General features: G+C 42.7%; 2 protein-coding genes across 2 annotated transcripts; one reads left to right on the top strand and one right to left on the bottom strand.

Annotated features, from left to right (window-relative positions):
• On the top strand, nucleotides 1-16462 carry si:dkey-195m11.11 (uncharacterized). Its single transcript, XM_056750150.1, has 8 exons — nucleotides 1-89; nucleotides 2674-2724; nucleotides 11939-12259; nucleotides 12345-12659; nucleotides 13383-13715; nucleotides 13799-13926; nucleotides 14036-14207; nucleotides 15748-16462. Exons 1-8 carry the CDS (start codon nucleotides 68-70, stop codon nucleotides 15945-15947), a joined length of 1542 nt encoding a protein of 513 aa, XP_056606128.1. The 5' UTR covers nucleotides 1-67; the 3' UTR covers nucleotides 15948-16462.
• On the bottom strand, nucleotides 16382-21238 carry krt4 (keratin 4). Its single transcript, XM_056750149.1, has 9 exons — nucleotides 20628-21238; nucleotides 18865-19073; nucleotides 18718-18778; nucleotides 18516-18611; nucleotides 18259-18423; nucleotides 18025-18150; nucleotides 17718-17938; nucleotides 17568-17626; nucleotides 16382-17476 (listed from the first exon to the last, which is right to left on the bottom strand). The coding sequence occupies exons 1-9, from the start codon at nucleotides 21105-21107 to the stop codon at nucleotides 17280-17282; spliced, it is 1614 nt and encodes a 537-aa protein (XP_056606127.1). The 5' UTR covers nucleotides 21108-21238; the 3' UTR covers nucleotides 16382-17279.
• Nucleotides 21239-25284: the final 4046 nt, after the last annotated feature.

Raw genomic sequence — 25284 nt, 5'->3', positions numbered from 1 at the left:
ATTTCAGTACATTTTAGTTTAGGTTTATCATCATTTGTCACAGTCGCATTTACGTTTACCTGTCAGGATGATTCCCGGCAACAGAATAGGTATGTGGTTATTTACATTTTTATTATGTTTTTGATGTCAAGATTCACAATTTTGTGGGGGACTTGAGGTAGACTGATGATCCACTTTAGTATACACTGAAAACTTAAACTCTTTCAACTAAAGTTAAAAAGCTTGTTAAACATATATATTAATTCTAAACATGAATTAATTGTTTACATATGTGGTCCTCAAAATCTCGGAAATGTACCATAAATGTAACTAGTCTCAAAATGTAATTTGGATTTCTATTTAATACAAAATACAGATTAGAGTTGACCAAATACTCACTCTATTCTCCTTTCATTTTATGGAGCAAAGAAATATGTAATATTTTTCTCACTTTGTAGAACAAAACAAAAGTGAGCAGAGAGTGCAATTTTCCAGAACGGAATTTAATTATTCTATATTTCAACCGCTACAGTATGCACTCTTAAGTTAAAATAAAACCCATTAAACTCATTAAACTGAAGAATTTTCCATTTCACAAAATATTTTTTTAGTAAACCATCATATAAAAAATTTCAATTCTTAAAAACTGTGAATGTTTCTTTTTGGGAAGTATACACAAACATTTGAGTTCCTTTGGTCGATCAAGTAATATAACTATTCACTGTAAATACATTTATAAAAGAGAGATACAGCTGTATGATTATTCCTGGAAAAATACAAGCTGCTAGAGGTAGGACTGGGGAGAGTAGGACGGAACTACAGCACGAGCAAGCAACACATCCCATCATCCTTTCGTGTTTTGTACATTATGCACGTACACACCGACTGCCAGACGTATGACTTGGTTTGACTTACTGCGTGCAGTTCGTGTCCCAGATACTATAGCACAGGAACATTTGTAAGATGTCTGCTAAAGATCTGGTAAGGTATTCTTAAAGCTTCTAAGAATCATCTAAGAAAGATCTTAATTTAGCTTTAAAACTTCTACCTAGGAGTCTTAGCTTAAAAGTGATTTGAAACCAATTTAAAAAATTGATAGACCTTTATAGTAAAATGGAAATTGTCATGCATAACAACCCATTTCTTGTGTTGCGCTACTCCTAAACTTTAGGACCCTAAGAGCTCTTTTAAGGGTTGAGATGCTTTATGCATTACTTTTTTTCTTTACTAGGTTCTTTCTGTGATTTTAAGTGGAAACGCCCACATTTCTACACATTTTCTTAGAATTTTGTCACTAGGAGCAACTCTTTGCGCTAAGATGTTTCATGAAAACGGGCCCTGGAGATCTGGAAAACATCTGCTGTGTAAAATTGTCTTCCAAACATCTTTAGAAGGAGCAATTGTACATCCATTCTAAATCATACACATCTTACAGACATCTTCTAGAGGTCTATATGACATCAGACAGCAGACGTCTCAGAGATCTAGGGCAGATGAGCAAACAGCCTCTCCCAGATGTCTTGCAGATAAAAATGCAGACATCAAATAGATGTTTGCCAGATGTATGTGTGCTATCAGGGGTCCGGCATCCTTTAGCACTGGGAAGCGCCAACTATCAGATTTAAAAGATCTCCAAATCCATCGTTTATATAACATCATTCACTGCAATACCATGAACAAACAGATACACCTATACTTCACTATCGCAGGAGAAATGAGTTGCAGTGCAGCCCATCTTTCTGAATCAAGTTGAAGTGTTGAGGGAGTGTATCAAGTACAGAAATACTAGGTCATATATCCAGCTAATTTTTTAACAAGTTGACCATGTTGAGCACGTTTAACAGTGTAAAGAAGTCAGAATGCATGACATACACCATGATACCCGATCTTTAACCTAATGTCTATTATAACCTGGAACTTTCTTCTGTAGAACACAAACAAAAATATTTAATGGTTTTGTGTTTATACAATGGAATTCAATGTCGGCAAGTGTAGTTTGGTTTTCAACATTCTTCACAAAATACTTATTTTGTGTTCTGCAGAAGAAATTTATACAGGTTTGGAATGACATGAGAGTGAGTGAATAAATCATTTTTGTGTGAACTTTCTCTTGGAAATACTATTATTTGGGAAATGATCTTATAAATGTTATTGTAACATATTACACGGCTTGTTAGAATGCTTGATTTTGATTGGCCGGCCGCCACTTTTGCAGGTTCGATACAGATACAACCTCTAAACACTAATAACACACGGTAACCCAGATGCAGCAAATCATTTTGACACGTTTTTTGACTAATTAAATATAAATATGTCTTTTATTAACATTTATAAGATTATATTTAAAACAGATTAACCCAAATTACCTGTTCGTGAATTTTGAACATAATTTCCTACATCAAAACCTAAAGTAAACGACTTTTCCTCGCGGAAGGTCTGCATTCGGTAAAAATTTGCTAATAAATGATTTCAAAATCACATTTCATATAAAGTTTTTTTTCATGTGGCAAATAGCCGTGTAATAATCATGATAATTAACTAGCATCTGGCTGTTATTTGGAAATAAGACCCATTAATGTGATAGAACACCCTCTGTATCATGTCGGGTCCTGATCACACTGACGGGGGATATTTCTGCGATAACAACTGGCTTTCTGTACATTATACCTTACATAACATCTCTTTTCCTTACAGCTATAGCTGTCATGTGCTGGATGATGTGTCTGAGACTCACAGATACCCAGGGTAAGTTATTTTACATAACATACTGCTAAACATCAGTAAAATTGCAGTTCTTATTGTTTAACTTTTTTTGGTACCCCATGGGCTGAAGGAATACTGTATATTTTTACATAATCCTATTGCTACTAATATTGTTATTTTAAAAATATGAGGATATACAGGATATATATATATATATATATATATATAGCCACTCTCAAAGCACCACATACTGTGTATTCATTACTAAAATACATAATAAAAAATGAATATCCAGTATAAAGACAAGTTTTTGTTATTAAAATTAATATCACATTAATCAATGAATCTGTCAAGTCAAGTCAATTTTATCTAGGTATTGCGCTTTTTACAATTTTCATTGTTACAAAGCAGCTTTACATGAAACAAATTGATTATACGTAAAACATTAAAGTTATAAAAGCAAAATCTAAAAAGATGAAAACACAGAAAACCCAAAACTCAACAGTGCTTGCAAAACAAGGCTAAATAAAAGTAAAAAAGTAGAATTAAGGGCAATTATAGATTTAAGATGATCATAATAATCTAATTGCAGTTTAATTTTTTTTGTGAAGACGTGTCAAGTATCCGCGTCCTCCTTTATCAGCTTTATCATCTCAGCTCCTGTCAGGTCTCCGCTTTCCACTCTCCGCTCTACCATTAAGTATAGGCATGAATTGCATCCTTCTCGCTGTTGTAACCTTGGGACAATGAGACAAGATTGGCAGGGAGAACAGTACTTCTGCACTCTTTGATGCAACAAGTAAATCAGTTGTTATTGGAAGTGTTTTGGTTCCGGTTGATCTAACAAATGCAGCCTAAACCCTCAGAGGATTTATATTATGGAAGTGTAGTATGTAAGATTAAAAAGATGCATCTTTAGACTAGAATTAAACTGACAGAGTGTGTCTGCCTCCCGGATAGTGCAGGGAAGATTGTTACAAAGTTTAGGCGCTAGATATGAAAAGGCTCTACCTCCTGCACTTGATTTTGAAATTCTTAAAATTATCAACTGACCGGACGCCTGAGAGTTTAGTGCACGTGAAGGACTGTAATACATTAGAAGTTAGCTCAAATACTGCGAAGCTAAAACATGTAGGGTTTTTGGGTAATAAGCAAGATTTTAAAGTCAATGCGATGCTTTATAGGTTACCAGTGCAGGGTGGATAGAACAGGACTAATATGCTCATAATTTTTTGTCCATGTAAGAACTCGAGCTGCTGCCTTTTGGACCAGTTGGAGTTTTTGTAAGAAGCCTGCAGTGCAACCACCTAATAATGCATTACAATAATCTAGTCTTGATATTATGGATGCATGAATTAACTTCTCTGCATCTGATAGTGACAGCATATGATGTAGTTTAGATATATTCTTAAAAAGGAAAAACAAGATTTTACAGGTGTTGGTGACATGTCTCTAGAATGACAAATTCTAATCGAATAAAACGGCAAGATTTTTTGCTGACGACGAAGGTTTTATGGAACATCCGTCAATAGTTAGGCAGTGTTATTAGGCGTTGCACATTGCGTTTTTTGGTCCAATAAGTGATACTTCTGTTTTGTCCGAGTTAAGTAATTAAAAGTTGAGCAGAGGCCCTAAGACTGAGCCCTGTGGTACATCGTACTGGACTTGCAATTTGCGTGACACCTCGTTGTAAATTGCTACAAAAAAGAAATGTTCCTAACATTTTTAAATTCAAAGCAACAACAACAGCCCAAAATCCATATAATAAACGTCACAATCAACTGCTGAGTCATTATTTTGTAGGAAGAATAACGTGATATGATGTTTCCCTGCCATTCATTCTGATTAGCAGGAGCACTGTCACTTCTGTGCATGACTGCGTGTTCATCTATCACATCCTTAATATGTTTTAAATTGATAATAAAAATACTGAAGGTTCTGAAAAACAACAAAGAGCTTATATAAGTACACTTTTATTTACTTGGAACTCAGAACAATGAATAACACAGCAGCACCAGGATGAACTCTATCTGCCTCTCGTCTTTCTGGGGCTCTCAAAACTACAGTCAGCTTTCTATAACTAGGTGAAGAAGAAAAAAACAGCTGGTCATTCATGAATGGCACATTTCTGTGGGCTACCATATCATTGTGATCGTTTTCTAAAGTATGCCGTCATTGGTGTGAAGTGCTTTCATTTTGCTGGAGATAAACAACTAGTTAACAGTGTGACGAGGAATGAACGCAGACTTTTTGCAGTGGATGGGAAAGTGTCTTGCATCGCTCCTGCATCATATTATGTAAGCTTCATTGATAACAAAGAATAGCAAAGATGCAGATGTCATGTTAATGCACACACCTTTATCCTCTGCTTGTGACGTTCACTCCACTTTGTGCCACTGTGAACTGAAGAATGTGCTTAATAATGCAGTCAATCACCGTTTTCATAATAAGAGTTCCCTTTCTGTCGGTCTCTCGACGTTGTGTCGAGAACGACAGATGGGGTTTGCCCTTGAGAACCAATCAACTCTGACTACTATAGAAAAGGCCAATGAAATTTGGCGAATGCAATTTGCATGCCGGGCTCCGCCCCCGGAAATCCGGTATAAAAGGAGGCCGGCGTGCAGCATTCACTTACCTTTTGTTCTTCAGAGCCATCGCTCATGAGTACAACTCAGGATTCAATCCTCTACAACTACACGCTGGTGCTACGACGTGTTACAGCGGATCGTCCCTTCCTGCAGCGACCTTCCCCTGGGCGTCTCGGCGGTTCCGGAGGTGTTAGAGATTTTTTCTAAAAGTCCTTTTCAGGACTGACTGAGCATTCTCCAGCGCGGCATGTCCCGCTGTTCTCTTGGGTGCGGTACCCTCATCGAGGAGGGGGATGGACACGATCGCTGCATTAGGTGTCTGGGCGTCCAGCACACTGAAGCTGCGTTCGTTGACACATCTGCCTGCACTGCGGGCAGATTGTCATTCAGAAGTTGCGGTCACGGGTGGCTGTCTTCCTACGGGAACCAGCCACCATTTCGTCTGCTACCCGGGCTGTGACATCTGTGGCTACGGCCCCGATGACCACCCACGTTAGCAGCGTTAGTGATATGGGGAACTCTGCGAACGTAAACCCGCCAGCCAAGTGCTCACGGGCCGATCGCACCCCGATTCGCTCTTCTGAACGTTCCCCAACCGGCGGTGGCATACCGTCCGGATCCTCACGCACACATTCGGAAACGATGTGTGACGTAGATGAGATGTCGCTCGCAGCATCGGAGGGAGACTGGCATCCGACTCTGCCGAATCCAAACTCCACCCCCAGCGGTCGAGTTCAGGAGGAAGCAGAAGTGATGTCATCCGTGCTAAACCGCGCCCATCCCGGGTGCCATGTTTTTCCCAGAGGTGCATGAGGAGCTGTGTAAAACTTGGAACGCTCCACTCACGGACCGTTCCAGTGAAACCAGCTCTGGCTCCCTTCCTTCCCTCGATGGTGAGGCAGCCAAGGACTGCGTCGAGATCCCCCGGGTGGAACGTCCGTCTGCGGTGCACCTGTGCCGCGGACGGCTACCACCTGGGGGGGGATCGACCACTCCTACCGTCCAAAGCACGTAAGACTTCGGCATCACTGGTGTCGAAAGCTTGCGATGTTGCGGGCCAGGCTGCCTCCTCTCTCTATGCCTTGGCCATCCTGCAGGTCCGCCAGGCCAGGGCGTTGAGAGGGCTCCACGAGGGTAAGGCCGACCCGGGTATAATGCAGGATCTCCGTGCCACCGCTGACAGCGCTCTACGGGCGACTAAGGCGGCGGCACGGGCCCTGGGTCGGACGATGTCCACGGTAGTGGTCCAGGAGAGACACCCCCGGCTATACCTTGTGCAGAAGAGTGACAGCAAGGAAGTCCGCTTTCTTGATGCACTCATCTCGCAGGGTGGGTTGTTGGTAACACCGTTGAGGACTGCGCTCAGCAGTTTTTTGACGGCGAAGCAGACAGTGGCAATTAACCACATTTTTTTCACGCCGCGACTCGGCCGCCTACAGGCCTCCGAGATCTCACGTGACGTCTGCTTCCCTGCAACCCAGGACCCTGTCGACATCGGCTCCGGTTCCTGTGCCCCCACAGGCGGCACCCCGGAAGCAGAGGTCGAGGGGGAAACCTCCACCCCGTCAGCAACCTCCTCGCGAGAAGGGACACTGACGGGAAGACCCCAGGGAGAACAACATCGGGCCCGAACCTTCACAGCCACGGCTCTGATCGGTCGGTACGGGACGACTCCTGCCTCGTCACCAAAGCCGGGCCCTTGTTAGGGCTTGGCGCCCACTTACTCACTGAGTTTTCTGTTCTCCCCGGGTTTACTTGCAGCCGATCGCACACTCCACTGGACTGTGCTCGGCGAACCGACCTCACACCCTGGCGAGGCGTGAGGTCGTACACATACGACAGCCGTCACCACTCTCAAACCGACAGTGCGTGCCGTTGTCCCGCCAGGCAGGTAAGTAGGCGGAGCAAACCTTCCCTCCGGGGACTCCCCGCGACATGGTTAGCTCCGCCAGCCGACGAACCACCCCCCGTGGGAATGATGAAGCAGACCGTCCCCTTGGTCACCCTGTCACAGTCCCTGGGAGCTCGAGAGCTGCCCAACACTGTCTCGCTGGCTAATGAGGGCGGTCCGTCTTGGTTACTCGATCCAGTTCGCCAGAGACTCACCCAAGTTTCGGGGCATCATCTCTCCCTCTGTCAGAGGCAGGGACGCCTCCGTACTTCGGGTAGAGGTCACCACCCTTCTGGCAAAACAGGCATCGAGTTCGTCCCTCAAAACCAAGATGTTCAGTGGGTCACCACCCGCACTTCATCGTTCCCAAGAAAGACGGCGGGTTGCCCCCAAAGGCTGCGTACCCTGAACAGAGCACCTTCACAAGCTGCCATTCAGGGTGCTCACACAGAGGCGCGTCCTGACATCTATGAGGTGTCAGGATTGGTTCGTGGCAATCGACCTGAAGGACGCTTACTTTCATGTCTCGATCCTCCTCGACACCGGCCGTTCCCACGGTTCGCGTGCGAGAGGCAGGCATATCAGTACAGAGTCCTCCCTTTCGGTCTGTCCCTGACCGCCCTTTCTCCCTGAGAGGAGGAAGGCGAGCGGGTACTAAACTATCTCAGCGACTGGCCTATCTTGGCACACTCGCGAGATCTGTTATGTACACAAAGGGACCTGGTGCTCCGGCACCTAGGTCGATTGGGACTCCAGGTCAACCAAGAGAGGGGCAAGCTCTCCCCAGTGCAGAGCATCCTCTTTCTCGGTATGGAACTCAACTCTGTCACCATGTCGGCACACCTGTCCGCAGTTGTGCCCAACCAGTGTTGAACTGTCTGAAATGAACATTTTAGGCAGACAGCGGTCCCCCTGAAACAATTCAGAGGCTCCTGGGACACATGGCGTCCTCGCGGGTTAATACCCCTCGAGTTGATGCACATGACACCGCTCCAACACTGGTTTCAGAGTCGAGTTCCGAGGAGAGCGTGGCACACCGGCAGCAGGCGCATGGTGATGCCGCCCTGCTGCCGACGCACCATAACCCCTAGTCTTTATGACTTTTTCGACGGACTCAGGTCCCTCTGAGCAGGTTATGAGGCAGGTCGTGGTGACGACTGAAGTCTCCCTGCAGGGGTGCGGTGTAGTGTGCAACGGGCACGCAGGTGGGGTGTTGGACGAACCCCCGCCTGCGCTGGCATATCAATTGCCAAGAGTTGTGGGCTATGCTACTTGCACTGAGCAGGCTACGGCCTCTCGTGCGAGACATGCACGTGCTGTTCCGAGGACAGCACTATAGCTGTAGCGAATACAGATCGTCAGGGTGGCGTTCGCACACAGCAGCTAAACACAACTTGCTCGACGCCTCCTCCGGTGGAGTCAACAGGTGACTCGTTCCCTCCAGGCCACACACCCCGGGCAAACTGAACTAGACAGCCGACGTGCTTTCTCGCCAGTTTATGCCTCGTGGAGAGTGGCGACTCCACCCCCGTGCAGTCCAGCTCATTTGGAGGCTGTTCGGGTAGGCCCAGGTAAAACCTGTTCACCTCCCGTAACACCACCATTTGCCCGCTTGATAGTCCCTGCCCTCGGCACGGATATCCTTGCGCACAGCTGGCCGCGGGATGGGCGGAAGTACACCTTCCCCCCCCAGGAGCCTTCTTGTACAGACTCTGTGCAAGGTCAGGGAGCAGGAGCACCAAGTGTTATTGGTTACACCACACCGGTCTAACCGCACTTGGCCTCAGAGCCGATGCTCTGGACAGCGACTCCCCCTGAACCATTCCCCTGACAGAGGACCTGCTCTCTCAGGGGAAGGACACGTTCTGGCATCCCAGATCAGACCTCTGGAACACCCATGTCTGGTCTCTAGACGGGACGAGAAGATCCTAAGATGGCTACTCCCCCTATACGGCTGAGACCATCACCCAGGCTAGGGCCCCATCTACTAGGCGGTTACACGCCTCTAGACGGTGCCTCTTCTCGTCCTGGTGTCTTTCTCAACGAGAAAGACCCACTGAGGTGCTTGATCAGGATTGTGTTCCCCTTCTCACGAGACTGGAGACTAACATCTCCCTTCCACACTGAAAGTGTATGTAGTCGCTATTGCCACTCATCACGACTCAGTCGGTGGAAAGTTTCTAGGGCAACACGACCTGGTCACCAGGTTCCTAAGCAGCGAGAGGGCGGAATCCGCCTCATCTCCGCTCCATACCCTCTTGGGACCCTAAGTGGTCCTGGGGAGCCTCAGGGCCCCCCAAAGAGCCCCTCGGAGGTTCCGATCTTCCTCATAGAGTAAGACGGCCCTCCTGACGGCGCTCACTTCCTTCAAGAGGGTAGGGGACCACCGAGCATCCTCCGTGTCCCTGGATTGCCTTAAACTCGGCCCTGGAAACTCTCACGTTATCTTGAGACCCAGGCCCGGATGCGTGCCCAAGAAGTTCCCACTACTCCCTCCGGGGCCAAGTGGTGAACTTGCAGGCGCTCCCCATAGGGGAGGAAGACCCAACCCGATTAGTGTTGTGTCCAGTACGTACTGGACCGCACGCAGAGCTCTGAAGCTCTGACCAGCTCCGTGTCTGTTGGAGGACAGCAGAAGGGGAAGGCTGTCTCCAAACAGAGGCTGGCGCACTGGGTCGTGGACGCCGTTACGACGGCATTCCGATCTCAGAATCTCCCATGCCCATTGGCAGTGAGGGCTCACTCCACACGGAGTTTAGCCACCTCCTGGACACTGGCAGAAGCGCCTCTCTAGCAGACATCTGTAGAGCTGCGGGTTGGGCTATGCCCAAACACCTTCGCAAGGGTTAACAACCTTCGCGTAAACCCGGTGTCAGCCCACGTCCTGCGTGGCGACATGTAGGACTGGCATCCGGGGGGGCGTATGCCTGCGAAAGCACCTTTCCACCCTCTACAACAGGTTGGGTCAGTGTGCTATTTACCTTTTCTTCTTACCCGAACACATCGCTAAGAAACTGGTACCTCACCAGCCTCCCTTCTTACCCAGACACTGGTTAAGAATAGGCATTCCATCCATCACCAAACAAGCACCCCCTGGGGGCTGGCTGGGCAGAGCAGCCTTCCCCCTTAGGCCGGGATACCATGTGAGCTATCACAGATAGCTCTCACCGGACCTAGTGCTACCGGACGTCTGTAACACCCCCTCCGTGGGCTGTTCCGTCTGATGTATCCTCATGAGAATGGTTCCCACTCCTGGTAACCCATGAGCTTCCCCAGGTGGGCCTCCACCTCGCGGTTAACTACTCAGTCCGCACGTTCCATGCGTTCTCCTCCAAGGACGAGACCATACCTATATCCACCATATTCCTCCCCACGGGTAGGATGTGGCCTCTGTAGCGCTTCTCTGATTAAGAGTCGCGCTTACCCGGTGTAAACTGATCTGGACGGCCTCTCGCCTATAGAGAGCTAAGGCCCCGTCCGTGAAAGTTACCGGTCAGGGCTGTACCCATCTTTCTCCAAGAAAGCTCTGGAACCCCCCGACCACCACACTGGAAGGTTACAGTCTCACGAAAGCTTCGAGATGACACGCCCAGGCTTGTTACCGTCGCTTCGCTAGAGATTGTGACGCGATACAGCGTTGTGGCGTTTTCCATAGGCAACCCCATCTGTCGTTCTCGACACAACGTCGAGAGACCGACAGAAAGGGAACGTCTTGGTTACGTATGTAACCTCAGTTCCCTGATGGAGGGAACGAGACGTTGTGTCCCTTATGCCACGAACACGTATCGTATTCTGCTGCAGTTTGAGAGGTCTCAGGCTCTTCAGAACAAAGGTAAGTGAATGCTGCACGCCGGCCTCCTTTTATACCGGATTTCCGGGGGCGGAGCCCGGCATGCAAATTGCATTCGCCAAATTTCATTGGCCTTTTCTATAGTAGTCAGAGTTGATTGGTTCTCAAGGGCGAACCCCATCTGTCGTTCTCGACACAACGTCTCGTTCCCTCCATCAGGGAACTGAGGTTACATACGTAACCAAGACGTTTTAAAGAGGACTGTAAAGAGGTTCTCGAATTCCTGTACAAATTACATAATTACTCACAATTTTCTATGGGGGCTAATCTAGAACTTTAGGGTGGCTAAAGCCCACCTAAAAAAGGGCCTAGTAATGCCACTGTTCGAAACAATTTTTTTGGTTGTAGCTAAGGGCAGTGTTGGGTGTAACTAGTTACTAAGTAATTAGTTACTGTAATTTAATTACTTTATCCTTGAAAAAGTACGGGATTACTCATATGTTTTCTGTAATTTAATTACAGTTACTTTTGATGTAATTAAACTAAATACTTTGTGAAATTTATGCGTGTGCAATAGTGTAATTGACATCAAAATTTAAAGTCTTACTTTAAAATCTGTGCTTTAATGTATAATTCTCACTTTTGTAATACTTTTGTCAGTTTATAATATAATTTATTTGAAAGAATTAAATAAGCCGTTTCATGTCTATCCTTGAATCACTTATCAAGGTTGATGTAGGATATAGAAAGTAATTAATAATGAGTAACTAAATACTTTTTGGACTGAGTAATTTTACAGTTATCTAATTACACTATTGAATATGTAATGAGTAAATAGTAATTAAATACTTTTTAAGAGTAACTTACCCAACACTGGCTAAGGGTTTACTAATTAAATAATTACACAAACAAACACTGTTAATTCAACAATGTAATTGCTAGGCTGATGCTTTATTGTTCCTCTCTCTTGCTTTTTCCCACCTCTAGGCTCTATTCCAGTTCCCCAACTCAGTTTTTCAAGATACGTGAATGAAAGTAATATTCAGCTGGAAACAAAAGTCGGTTTGGAATGTTTCGTGTCTGGTGCTCCATTTCCTATAACTATGTATATTGGCAGCTATAAAGGCCCGTCACAGACCTTAGATAACGCAGTGGCATGGCAGATCTCTGAGACTATCAGATATTCAAAAGCATATACTTTTACCATCAGTGCTGATTCTTCTGCAGAGGATGACATAGTGTGCTGGTACAAATCCTCTAATAATGGACAGAAGTCTGGATTCAGTAACCCTGTTAAATTAGTCATATGTAAGCAATGTTGACCTTAAAGTTTTACAACTGTTTGTTTGTTTTCTTTGAAAGTCACTATTTCTTTGTCTTATCTCTTTACTAGCACATCTACCTCCTCCCAAAGTGACTGTGCAGCCAAAATTTTTTAGTGTGGGTGGAAATTACACTGTGTACTGCGATTCAACTCTCAAACATGCAACAAACTTTTCAATGAGTTTGTATTATCGAACATTCCCTGTTACTCCTCAAACCACCCTGATCCATCTGGGTTCACTGAATCTCACTGGCAACGAAAATAGGATCCTTGTAAGACAGACAAATGCAAACGTCCAAGTAGAATATGTCTGCACAATGAAGATGTTGTACAACGGAAAAGTACTACATTCACTGTTGTCTAATTTTGAGGCAGCTATTCCAGGTACAGGGGAGCAATGCATTTTTTGTGTGCAATGTGTATGTGGATGTGTGAGTTTGTATGTAGGCCTTCATTAATTAATTTATTCAGTTTAATCTCACAAACACATATTTTAAAGCTTTAAAAACCGCTGTGTAAGGTTGAGGAGGATGTATTTGAAGTATACAATATAAATACATAACTATGTCTTCAGGGCTGTATAAAGACTTTAAATAATGAAGTGTTATGTTTTTGATAAAATGAGCTATTTATACATCTAAACACTGATGGTCACGTTGCATGAAATTTGCCATGTTGTTATGCCATAAACAGTCAAACTGCTCTACTGAGTGTGAAAATATAACAACATCTAAGTCCTCGGTCAGGCACCGTAGTGCTTCGAAAGGGAGCCTTTAAATAGAAAACATATGTAAAGGTTAACAGATGAATTATTTATATACTCTACATTCTGTTACAAGACAGCTGTGTTTATAATAAAATCTTAGAGAGTTTGGGAACGAATTGGTAAGAAATGCTTAGCGTATTGTGTTTGACATTTGTTTGACATTTTTCAGCAGACTATATATTAGGAAATATTGTTAAGCTCTTCTGAAATTCTACCTGAAATATTTGTGAGATTATTATATTTTTTTAGAAAAAAAGGGATATGTTAAGGATCTTGTTTGCAGTTTTGCTTTCTTTCCTTCATTGTTTAAACCTACTGTGCGTAATTTTCACTCTTTTTAGAGGAATTACCAATTCAGCTTGTAAGAAATGGCCAAAGAGGTGGTTGTCTGGGAAATCTGAATATGAAGCTCAGGGACAAATGGGAAACTGTTTGTCAGAAACCCCTTACTGCAGATTCATCATCTGTAGCTGAAGCTGCAGCTACTGCTATGGTAGCATGCAGGGAATTAGGATGTGGACCTGCGGTGGACTGGAAGAGGGTTGTGGATAGAAGCATGAGCCTCATCGCAACTGCAGGGGTAAGATGCAGTGGGAGTGAGAAAAAGATCAGAGAATGTCCAACTGAAGATCTTGTGTGCGGAGATATGAATACTATCAGCATATTTTGCTCAGGTGAGACAGAGAAAAGCATTATGTCAATTTAAATATACTGTATAGTTCTGTTTTGTCTCATTAATGCACTTTCAATTCGACAGATGCGCTGCCTCCTCCTAAACTTTCAGTGGTTACATATGGTCCTGTCTCCACATTGTATGCCACAGACAAGCAGTCTGTGAAAATCACCTGTTCATTCAGCTCACCGTATTTGACATCATCTGACACTGTAACTCAACCCTTCATACATTTATTAATTAACATGCTTTTTATATTAATGCAAATAATTATATCAGTATATAATCATCATATAAATTTGTCTTTTCTGTTTTTTTTAGATGGAAATGGTCTTCAGACGCAATGGCAGTATTTTGAGAGACCCCTTCATTACAGTAAACAGCAGCATCTTATTTGAAATATTTGCCCCAGTGCCTGAAGGAGTGTACGATTGTGTGTTCAGACTTGATAGGACGTACCTCTCTCACGCCAGCAATGGCGTCGTCATTTACAGTGAGTGCCTATTAGTAACCTGCATTTCCCAAGCCATAAAATACATAAAGGGGCTAAAGTACTACTAAATGAATCGTTTAAATATTAATTTGTTCAACACGACAAAAAATGTACATAACAATTTATTTTGCAATAATTAAATAAACCAAAATTGACAATGTTAACTATATTATAAAGTTATTCCTTTAAATTTCATGAAAATGCAACATCGTAAACATTCCATAATATGCTTGTTGCCATAATAAAAAGGTTTTAGTGTGTAATGCTGGAATTTAAGCAAACACCAGGGGGCAGTACTGAACTATGCATTTATAAACTTGTCGGCCACCAAAAAGGTGATGCAAGGAAGAAGATCAATAAACATCCCCTGCGTTCCGATCAGCCTACTATCCGTCCTAAGTATTCGCAAGTAGAATAAGTACAGTATGTCCCAAATAGTAGTATGTTGAAAATAGTATTCCAATGATTCAACTTTTTCCGGTAGAAATTCGAAGTACAGAATGATGCACACTCTAAAGGCTAATATTACCCACAACTCACCGCGAGTAGGCGGTGGTTAGTGACGCTCCAGTGCATCAATAAATTAAATAGCTGTTGCGTCACTAAATTAACAAATGTAAGTATACAGTAAGAATTACATACGAAAGAATGCGTTCTTGCACCCAGATGTTAGAAGTAGGTGCTTCAATGAAGAGCTACAGGATTAAACTTGTTAGTCCAGCACATCCAACAGATGCTTAACTGGATCAGAGACAAAGGCAACACCTTAAACTGTTTATCTTGTTACACAAACCATTCCTCACTCATATGTAGTGTTGCAGAGGGTATTATCCTGCTAAAAGAGGACACCTCCACCAGGGAATACATTAGTCATGAAAATGTGTACCAGGTCTGCAAAAGTGCACTCTTGTGCCATCACTTTCCCAGATAAACAGTGTATACATACAAAGCTAACCACAGACAAACTTCTACTGCTCCAAGATCCCTTTCCAATGATCATGGGGCCAAATAGGCATTCTGACTCAAATAAACATTCTGACATCAGAATGTGATGTTGTATTGTAAATAATTGTTTAACCAACATGTAGTCCTGACCCATGCCAAATACGCCCTAGGCAGCTATTTCAGACAATACCGAGTCCTTTGTACTCTGATGGTGTAAGACATCTACAACATTGTTCAAGTTCACAATACACATATTTCTAAAAAATATTAAACTTGACACCAACTGTACCATAAAGTTTGATAAAACACTTTTTTCCAAGTTGCTTGGCCTACTTCGTATACGCAAATGTTCACAACAATCTGTACGAGCCCTCCCTCAGAGAATCAATTGATGATTGGCTCTTTTTACTGGTGGGTTCCCCACATAATAAAAGAACTGCAGCATCTTGCTAAAATCTATAATCGTTGCCCAAACTCACACTATTAGTTATGGTTTTCAGATCTTTTTTGTGTTTACCTTTTTTTGTCATCATTGTTTGCCCATGACCTTATCTTACGCTTTTATGTATTTTACTGACATTCAATCCTTTTGCAGGATACAATCCTCCAGATCTAGTGCCAATCGTCCTAGGCATTCTCACCACTGTGGTTGGGTCAGCAATTCTGTTATATATTTGCATATTTAGAACAACAAAAGAGTTTGAAGGCAATGAAGTTCCAAGAAGCTCCTGTGAACCCGAGGCAACCAACTCCCAAACAGAAAACAACATGAACTTCTTACCTCAGCAGCTGTAATCCAAAGGACTTTCATTTATGGTTTACAAGCTTTGTTACTAAAGCATAGATATACATCATTTTGACAACATTGCTCATAAAATATGACATTTAATGAATGGTGATGTGAAAGTTCAGTTGAATTAAGCAGTTTTACAAGAGCTTCTGCAAAAGGTTATTAAAGGGAATGTATACCAGATTTTTTTCGAAGTATGGCATTGTTCATTTATTATTATTTTTTTGTTGTTAGAGACATCCACCTTACAAGATGCAGATCAATTAACTCTTACAATGCAATATAGCCTACCTGCGTACAATTTACATTTAATTTGTCGGTTGTGATTGAATAAAATGTTCAATTATTCTTTTTTTGTATCATTTATTCTCTTGTATGCTTACATGGATGTGCAACTAGATGATGTTGACACAACAAGAAAAGGCAAACTAAAACAAAATAGTTGGTCTCAGATTTATTGTATTTAGATTTCAAGTTGTTACAGAGTCAATTGATACAAAATAAATCTGGTTAAACATGGTTTCAGTTTTGTTTTGTTTTTACAAGTGGATCAAATGCTCTGGAAGCCATCTTTATACAGGGGAAAGTCTAAGATATTACAGTTATGGTTACCACACAATAAATGGAGCTTATAGCTTCCAACTCAGCAAGTACAAGGTTGAAGAGAGATGGGCCACAGAAATGCCATTGTCTGTTTTTTGCTGTAACAGTTTTGTCTTTCATGTGAATAACAAGTCCACAAGTACTTATCATCATAAGGGTGGCTGAGAGTCAAATAACTTTTTTAGCAAATATGTAAAATATTGCTGACAGCCACTACATAATGACCAAAGTCATATTAGTCAAAATATCTTTTAAATATTCCAAGGAGCTTGTAACAGCACAAAACATCCAGTTAGGACTTTCAGGACCTGTATAGCAAATCCCTGCTTCATTAAAACCCTTGTATTGCTTGTGGTCATAATGAGACTTGCAATTGGCCTTCAGTGGTTTCTCTACATACATCTAATAAAGTCTCTCTTTCCCCATACATATCAGTGCAGAAACAAAACAATTCAGTGTCTGGGAGCAAACAAATTCCCATTACATTCTTCCTGGTTTCATTTTAGTGAAGTTGGTTTGATTTAAAAATGGCAGTGAAACCACAAGACAAAAGATGCACGTTAACTACCATCAACGCACAGAACAACCTAAATTTTGTGTTTAAGAAATTCTTGTCCATATCTGCTCACTAACAGGGGATAGCTGTCTGGCTAGAATATAGCACCATAGTTGGTTTGAGTTGTAAGAAGGTTGAGAGTGATCTAGCAGGTGAGGAAAGGATGGGGATCTTCTCCTTAAAAGCGTCTACTGCTGACGCTGGTGACGCTGGTTTTGCTGATGGTGCCGCCCCCATATCCACTTCCACCGCCATATGAGCTTCCACCGCCATATGAGCTTCCACCGCCAAATCCGCCTCCGCCGCTGCCGTAACTACTTCCGCCACTAAATCCGAATCCAGAGCCGCCGCCGCCGCCACCACCAGCAGAGTAATCTGCAAGAAAAGGAGAGTAGGTTCAGATACTAATCCAACATAGAATGTAGATAGTGATTAAAGGGTTTAGGTGGCGGGAACATTGACTTACTGCTTCCAGATGAGGACTGCTGCACGTGAATGGTGGCCTGAGCTCCACCGCTGGACAGTCTGTGCAAAGAAAAGAACAAATCAGACAATTTTCAACACCCAGCCAAAGGCTTGCAGGACAAGTAGAGGAATATCTTTTAACTCTTCCTACCTGCTCTCCTCTCCCTCCAGCAGCTTCCTGTAAGTGGCAATCTCAATGTCCAGAGCGAGTTTGACGTTCATGAGCTCCTGGTATTCGCGTACCTGGCGGGCCATGTCCTGCTTGGCTCTCTGGAGGGCATCCTCGAGCTCCTTAATACGAAGTTTACCCTGGGCAACTGCCTGCTCACCACGTTCCTCAGCCTCAGCGATCTGGGCCTCCAGGTTGGCACGCTAAAAAAAGTGACATGCAAAGTTTGCTTTAAAAAAAACAAAAACTAGAGTGATTTAGTCATGTTTAAACATTTGATATTCGTTACCTGTCCTTTCACGTTATCGATTTCATTCTGCAGGCGGGCGATCATGCGGTTGAGCTCAGCAATCTCAGCCTTGGTTGAGCGCAGATCTTCACCATACTGACCAGCAGAGGACTGCATCTCCTCAAACTATAATACATTGAATCAAATCAATACCCATGTAGCCACAGATGACTTGTCAGAAGACTGTTTGAGTTATTAAGTTATTATTATGAGTTCAGTATTTCTTTGCCTTACCTTCTGTTTGTACCAGCTCTCTGCCTCGGCACGGCTGCGATTGGCGATGTCTTCATACTGAGCACGAACTTCAGCGACAATGGAATCCATGTCCAAGTTTCTGCTGTTGTCCATCTCCACAACAACTGATGTGTCCTTGATCTGACCCTGAAGCTCACGCAGCTCCTGCAAATACAGATCAAGCAATTGTTAAATGATATGCTCTTACAAAGCAGTGGTACCCCATCCTAACTAGTCTGTAACAGATTTGAACTTACAGCCTCATAGATGGCCCTGAGGAAGTTGATCTCATCCTGAAGAGCATCAACCTTGGCCTCCAGCTCAACCTTGTTCATGTAGGCGGCATCAACATCCTAAAATGAAAAGGAGCAGGATGAGGACATTTTACCCCATAACGATTTAAAAACACTTGCGTAAGAGTAAACACAAACAGAAAATGAAATGCTGGATTGTCATTACCTTCTTGAGCAGGACAAAGTCATTCTCTACTCCAGCACGTTTGTTGATTTCCTCCTCATACCTGTTGAACGGTCATGACATTTAAATCAATTCACATCATCTCAGCACATTTCATTTAATCCCAGTTCACATGACAACTTCACTCACTTGTTCTTGAAGTCCTCAACCAGGCCCTGCATGTTCCTCAGTTCTCCTTCCAGCTTGTTCTTCTCATTACCCAAGCCATCGAGCTGTCTGCGCAGGTTACTAATGTAGGCCTCGAACATGGCGTCAATGTTGGAGCGGGTAGTGGTCTGTTCCTGGAGAAGACTCCATTTGGTCTCCAGCATTTTGTTCTGCTGTTCCAGGAAGCGCACCTGGGAAACAAAAAAAAGGAGTTGTTGTTTGCTGGGTCATTGTCATTTTCAAATGTTTTGTCCATTGCTCCATAGAGTTTAAAAACTAAAGTCTTGCTTTAAAATCCCAAAGTCAAAAAAACTGATGGATGACTAATGTGTAAATGAGTGGATAAATGAATAAGTGGTTTGATGGATTTGTGTTAACTTGTATGGCTCTTTTGTAATTATAGCTCTTTAGGTCTCTTTGTGCCTGCTCTCTGGCACCATTGTTTAAGTGAATACAAATGGGCATGAGTCATTTTACCAGGCATTTTTCTGCAGGGTGGAGTGAGCGGATGGGGGAGGGAAAGGTGAAAGTGGACTGACTGGGTGTGGCAGTGCTCCAAACAAGCTATGAACTCCTAAATTGAAAAAAAACTGTCTTCTAAGAACGACCTCGCCCCAACCTGCATTGCTTCACAGTTAAACAGCAGTAACATCAGGGAAAAAGCCATACCTGCCACACCCTAATGCAGGTTTTGTGTTCGGCCACTGGAGACTTTTCTAGGTTCTGAGCTACTAAACTAGATGAAGACTATGCATATGCATACACTTCAAGATTTCTAGAGCTATTTGAAAATGATTTAGTGATTCTTAACCTATGAACAGGGCTTTCATAGGCATAGTGTAGTCTTTCACCTGTAACCTGCTGACGGTGAAAAGTCATAAAATAGATTAGTAGGCAAGTGCCTAGTGTCTACAATACAGATGAGTCATCCTGTACAGTGTTTTCTGCACATTCTCCCACAGGCACTACAAAATAAAGGTGTGTGTATGCTGACTCCATGCCCTTTAGGGTGTGTCCTCTATCCACATTAGCTCAGAAAGTTGTGAAGTATTTGTTTGTTGCCAAATATGGGTGTGTCTGACTCCCAGATGACTTATCCTTTGATGCAATAATCTGCACTGACACAAAGTTAAACCGCATATTGTCTAGTGGAAATACTGTATGATAACATAATGTCTTTCAATTTCAAATAAGATGTGCACTTTTTTGTGATTTAATAGTCTAGACTTTGGACTACGCAAACAGCTTTTTTGCAGCCCTGTCTGAATGTGTGTGTATCTATGACTCACATAGTTGCTAGGTTATTACCAAAACTCCACCCATATTTGGACAGCCTCTGTCATGGGTTTTTTGAGAGTTTTTTCCAAGCCAAAGGAAAACTCAGAGATCACTTTTGAACGGCTTGCACATTTGCAGAATCTATATGAAAGCTAAGTGATATGATTGACAGCTAACACTCTACTTTCCACGTAACGTTAGTGATGTACCACTCTAGTGAAACACATCTAAACTTTTACAACTAAGAAAATGTGTTATGCAAAACAAGACACTTTGAACTGCCAATGTTTTTTTTACCGCTGCAAGCAATAACTTTACTTCAGTGTCTCAGTGTTAAGAGTCGCTGATCAAAGTTCATACTTGGTGTGATAAAAGACACATTTTGCATGCACAAAACCACCATACATTACGTTAGGCCAATCTTTTTGCACAATTCATGAGACATGTTAAGTTGCAGAAATACTCACTTTGTCAATGAAGGATGCGAAGCGGTTGTTGAGAGTCTTGATTTGATCTTTCTCTTGCGTGCGCACTTGCTGAATCATGGGGTCAATTTCCAAGTTGAGGGGGGCCAGGAGGCTCTGATTTACGGTTACAGCGGTGATGGGCGGCGGGACGAATCCCATGCCTCCTCCCATACCTCCACCAAAGCCTCCTCCCATACCTCCACCGAATCCTCCGCCGAATCCTCCGCCGAAACCTCCACCCATACCTCCACCCATGCCTCCACCCATGCCTCCACCGTAACCGCTGCTGCTGCCGCTGCTGAAGCCGTAGCTGCCTCCAGATCCACCTCCGAACCCTGAACCGACACCGGACCGCCTGACGCTGCTGACCCTGTTGGAGCCACCTCCAGCGAAGGCTGACTGACTTGAGAAGCTCTTCTTGGTGGAGCCACCGCCGCCGCCGCCGCCGATGCTGTAGCTGAATGACCTGGTGCTTGACATGATGTCTGTGTGAGGGTCTTGTCTTAAAGTTGAAGAGAAAGAGGGAAGATAAGTCTCTCTGAGCGAAGAGTGGAGTGGAGGAGGTTGCTCACAAAGGAGAGTCGATGTCCCTCTGCGTGCCTCTCCACTGCTGGCTTACCGTTTTTATACGCGCAAGAAGAGGGGGGCGGAGCGTCGCTTCAAACACACACTCGCGTACACGATACACTCTCACACACACCCTACCTGTTAGACAGGTACAGAGAGAAAGTGGCAAGATAAATGGTGGCACGCCCAGCTCGAGGCTTGGCCTCAGGCAGAGCGAGAAAAGGAGAACAGGAGCGGTAGAGACTTAAGCACAGACATTCCAGTTGAAATTCAGCATGTGAGAAAAGACAGCGCAGATCTCACAGGCTGCCAATGGGTGTGTTTTTGCCCCTGAATCTGGTTGGCTGGGTAGGCTTGAATTATGAGTTAACCTCTGCTCTTTTCAGCAGGGTGGGGCACGCTGCTACTTTCACATTCATGAATTTTTTCTTTCCATCTGCTTTTGCCAGTGTCTTTTTTTCTCTCTAAGAGCTGAACAGTTGCATTGTTGAGACTTACAAGGAATAAAGAACACAGTTTCCATTCGTAAACGATTCGCATTCCCAGTAGCCTTAACAGCTAACATGGTTTATGTGTTTTATGGCTTTAAGCTACATGTGTGCATACAAATAGATGTGTGCACACATATTGTGTATGTTTGAGGTGGAGCAGTGAGCCTGTCGTTCCAGAGCCGACTGTGTTAAAACAACGGTGAGAAAAGTTGATCAAAACTTTTTTAGTCACAAATGTATTCACGCCACACTAATTAACAAATGTCCCCAAAGTGCCATCCACCCTGCATAGTCAGACCATTGCTCAGTTCTAGTACAGGTTGACTGTTGGGTGTTACGGCTGTCAGTGATGAGCATACAGTAGGCTAGTATGACACTAGCCTCTACAACCACATATCATGACTCCATGATAGTATAATGCAGGTGTGAAAGCAGTAAGCTCATGGTGTATAAAACAATGCTTTGTATGAGTGTTTCGTGAGGAGCAATAAGCTTTTGCAATGTCTGCTCTAAAATACCGATGGTAAGAGGTCTGGGAAACAATGAAAGGAAAGGCAGGAAAATGCATGTCCGGGCTGGATCCTCAGGACGTCATGGAGAAGCTTGACTATTGCGAGTTATTAACCAGACGTGTTTAACACCGGGGTAAGGCCAGGGTTTGGCCAGAAAGCGTAGGCTGTATAGTGTCTGCAGGATGGTGTGCACACTCAGCCTTGACTTTTTGGACATTATTCATTTGCACGTATTGGCCTGCATTTGTGCGAATGCATGCTTGTGCATGTATGTCTGAACATTGGGTGATCTGAGATTAAGGTGTGTTCTCCACAAATTGCAGTGTGTGCCTTATTTGATCTTGTTAACACAGCAGGGTTTGGCATCTTAGCATTAATGCAATGCAGTAACCAACAGCAGGGCGTGGCATGTTAGCATTTATGCAATGCATTTACCCTAAAGATGTGCATGGCTACAATGCATTGTGAAAAAAACTATTTGCATTTAGTTGTTAATGATAATTACACTATTTATTCATATGCACATCCATGAACAGATATAACAATGATGTTATAAATAGTTTTGTTTAAACATATACAATAATTTACTGACCATAGAGGAATAACTTTGAAGATAGAGATAAAGATCTGGAGCAGGTTACACATTCTTAAGACAAGAACTGGCTAGGTCACAAGCTGGGACACACCCTTGGAATATTGACTTGAAGTATTGCACAACACCTACATAACCCCTTCAAATGATGCTTTGAAATACTCTATTTTATATATACATTAACATGTACATGCATTGGCAAAACCCACACTTGTAAACGTTTTTCAGTTGAATTTGAGCTTACAGATGTGCTGTTACATGTCATCGTGGAAAAAACATAAAGCATGTTGCTGGGCCACCTGTCAGTCACGAGGAGGGTGGAATCATTGTCAGATTAGCACCATATATGGAGGTTACAAACATCCCAAACACTGCTTGCCTCGAAAATCTTCACATATCTACTTTAAAGCCACACCCAATAGTCTAGATCTGATAAAATTAGATCTTTCCATCTCTGTATTTTGTTTTTAATCTAAATCAGTCAAAGTGATAAGGGGTTATAAAGATACGCAAAAATGTCAGTGCATAGAACAACAAACACAAAAGTGCATTGAAAATGTATCAATTTGAGCAATTAATAATGCATGGGTCAGGAGTGGTTAATACCTTTTTGTAATGTTGACATTTCTGGGTTACACCAATCTCAAACAATAATCATTTTAAATATTTAGAAACAAAAGTTCTATTGAGGTTCTATTGAGCTTACCGTTGCATCAGTTATGCGTCATTTACAGACCTACACTTGCTCAGGCTATACCTTGTGGTATGTGTGCTTTGCATATTAGGAGGAATGCTTTTAAGTGGCCAACGAGGCCAGAGAAGCAGCAAATTTTGTTTTTCAGGGAGGAAAGGAACTTATACATGTTTTTATGTAGGCGTTCTGAAAAATAAATTATACGAATAGACATACTATTTATATTTCAGTATACTGAAATATATAACGAAATATGTAAAACGGTTCAATATCATGCTGTAAGAAACACTTTTGCAAAGGCATCTTCAATTGCGTACGATCCCATCCTTCCATTTGAACATTTCTTGCTATAATGAAAAATTTCACCGGGTTACCTAACGTTTGCACGCAGTATACCACTAAAGCAAATTTTTTCACATAAAATCTTACTTTTCATGATCAGAGCCTTGTGGATATCTAATAAAAAGCATTATCAAATTTGTACTGGTCAGGGGAATGAAACCAGTCTGGTTTGTATTTCTTGAAAATGCACAATGGACTGAAATACCACCCCCCCTCCCAACCATGATATGAAACTCAACCATTCCCAGTTAAACAAGTTTGGCCTTTCTACGGAGATTAAATGCCATTAATGAAACTGTTGTTTTGTGCTGGACATCTATCGGTTAAGAATATTTTTCATTGTGCTCTATATTTACTTTTTATTTCAGATAATTGAAAAATACATTTAGCAACATATACTTTTACAAGAGTAAAAAGAGACTTTTCTTAAACTATGTTGCTGTCTACACCAGCATTTAAAGGAAAAGAGACTTTACAGTATAAAGGACCACCAAATAAAGTTTCAAAGATTCTCATACAGAAGTATTAGGATTAATAATGTGTCTGCAGCATAATAGTTGGATGTAGAAACGCCTTGAAAACATATTTTATAGTTAATGTACTGTTTTTCAAAAGACATGCATGCTTGCATGCACACGCACACACACATGCATGGATACAAACAAACATTTTAGTTTTCTTAAAGTCTCAGGCGTCTCAGATTTGACCTTATAAGGATCAAATTGTAAACCAGTAGATCATATCATATCTGAAATTATTTGTAATAATATAACTCATTGATGTATGCATGTTAGATGCTTAAACATCTACTCTATACATTTTCATTTCCTCATTTATTTGATTTTCATTTCACAGGATTAGTAATAGAAGAATGAAGGTGTTTCTGTCTGTACATGCCCCCTCTCCTACTTTATGACAGGAGTATGCCTTCTTTTGGCTTAGTGGATGGGTGTTGGCTTAAAGAACTGAGAGAACTTACTCTCTCGCATTACTCACTGTCAGAAAGAGCTGCCAACTAGTGAACCAACATAGAATACCTTCAAACAAAAAAAGGTGTTCATATACTGTAAACAGCTACAATCATAGCTTTTAGCTTGCCAATTCACAGAGATGGGGTTATGTGTGTCAGGCACACCCATATCCGCAGTAGATTTCTTGCAAAATGATAAAACAGAGAGTACACATAGGAGCAACCAGTTCAAACTGTTTTATTATGGTAGATTTGAGTTAAACTACAATGGGTTTTGGCATTGATTTCTGTACATTTTTATGTTTATATTATTACTATTAATAATTTATAGTATTACATTGCTAAACATCCACATAGTCTGTAACACATTTTATAGACATATAAACCACCGGTCAAAAGTATTTAAAAAAAAAATTTTGATTTGAAGGTGCATGCTTACATGTCTGAAATTAGTTTAGTAGACAAAATAATGTAATAATCCAGAAATAA

The sequence above is a fragment of the Triplophysa dalaica genome, chromosome 6 (genome assembly GCF_015846415.1).
Source record: "Triplophysa dalaica isolate WHDGS20190420 chromosome 6, ASM1584641v1, whole genome shotgun sequence".
NCBI lineage: Eukaryota > Metazoa > Chordata > Actinopteri > Cypriniformes > Nemacheilidae > Triplophysa > Triplophysa dalaica.
Note: the sequence above shows the minus strand (reverse complement) of the source record. Positions and strands in the feature narration are given on the sequence as shown.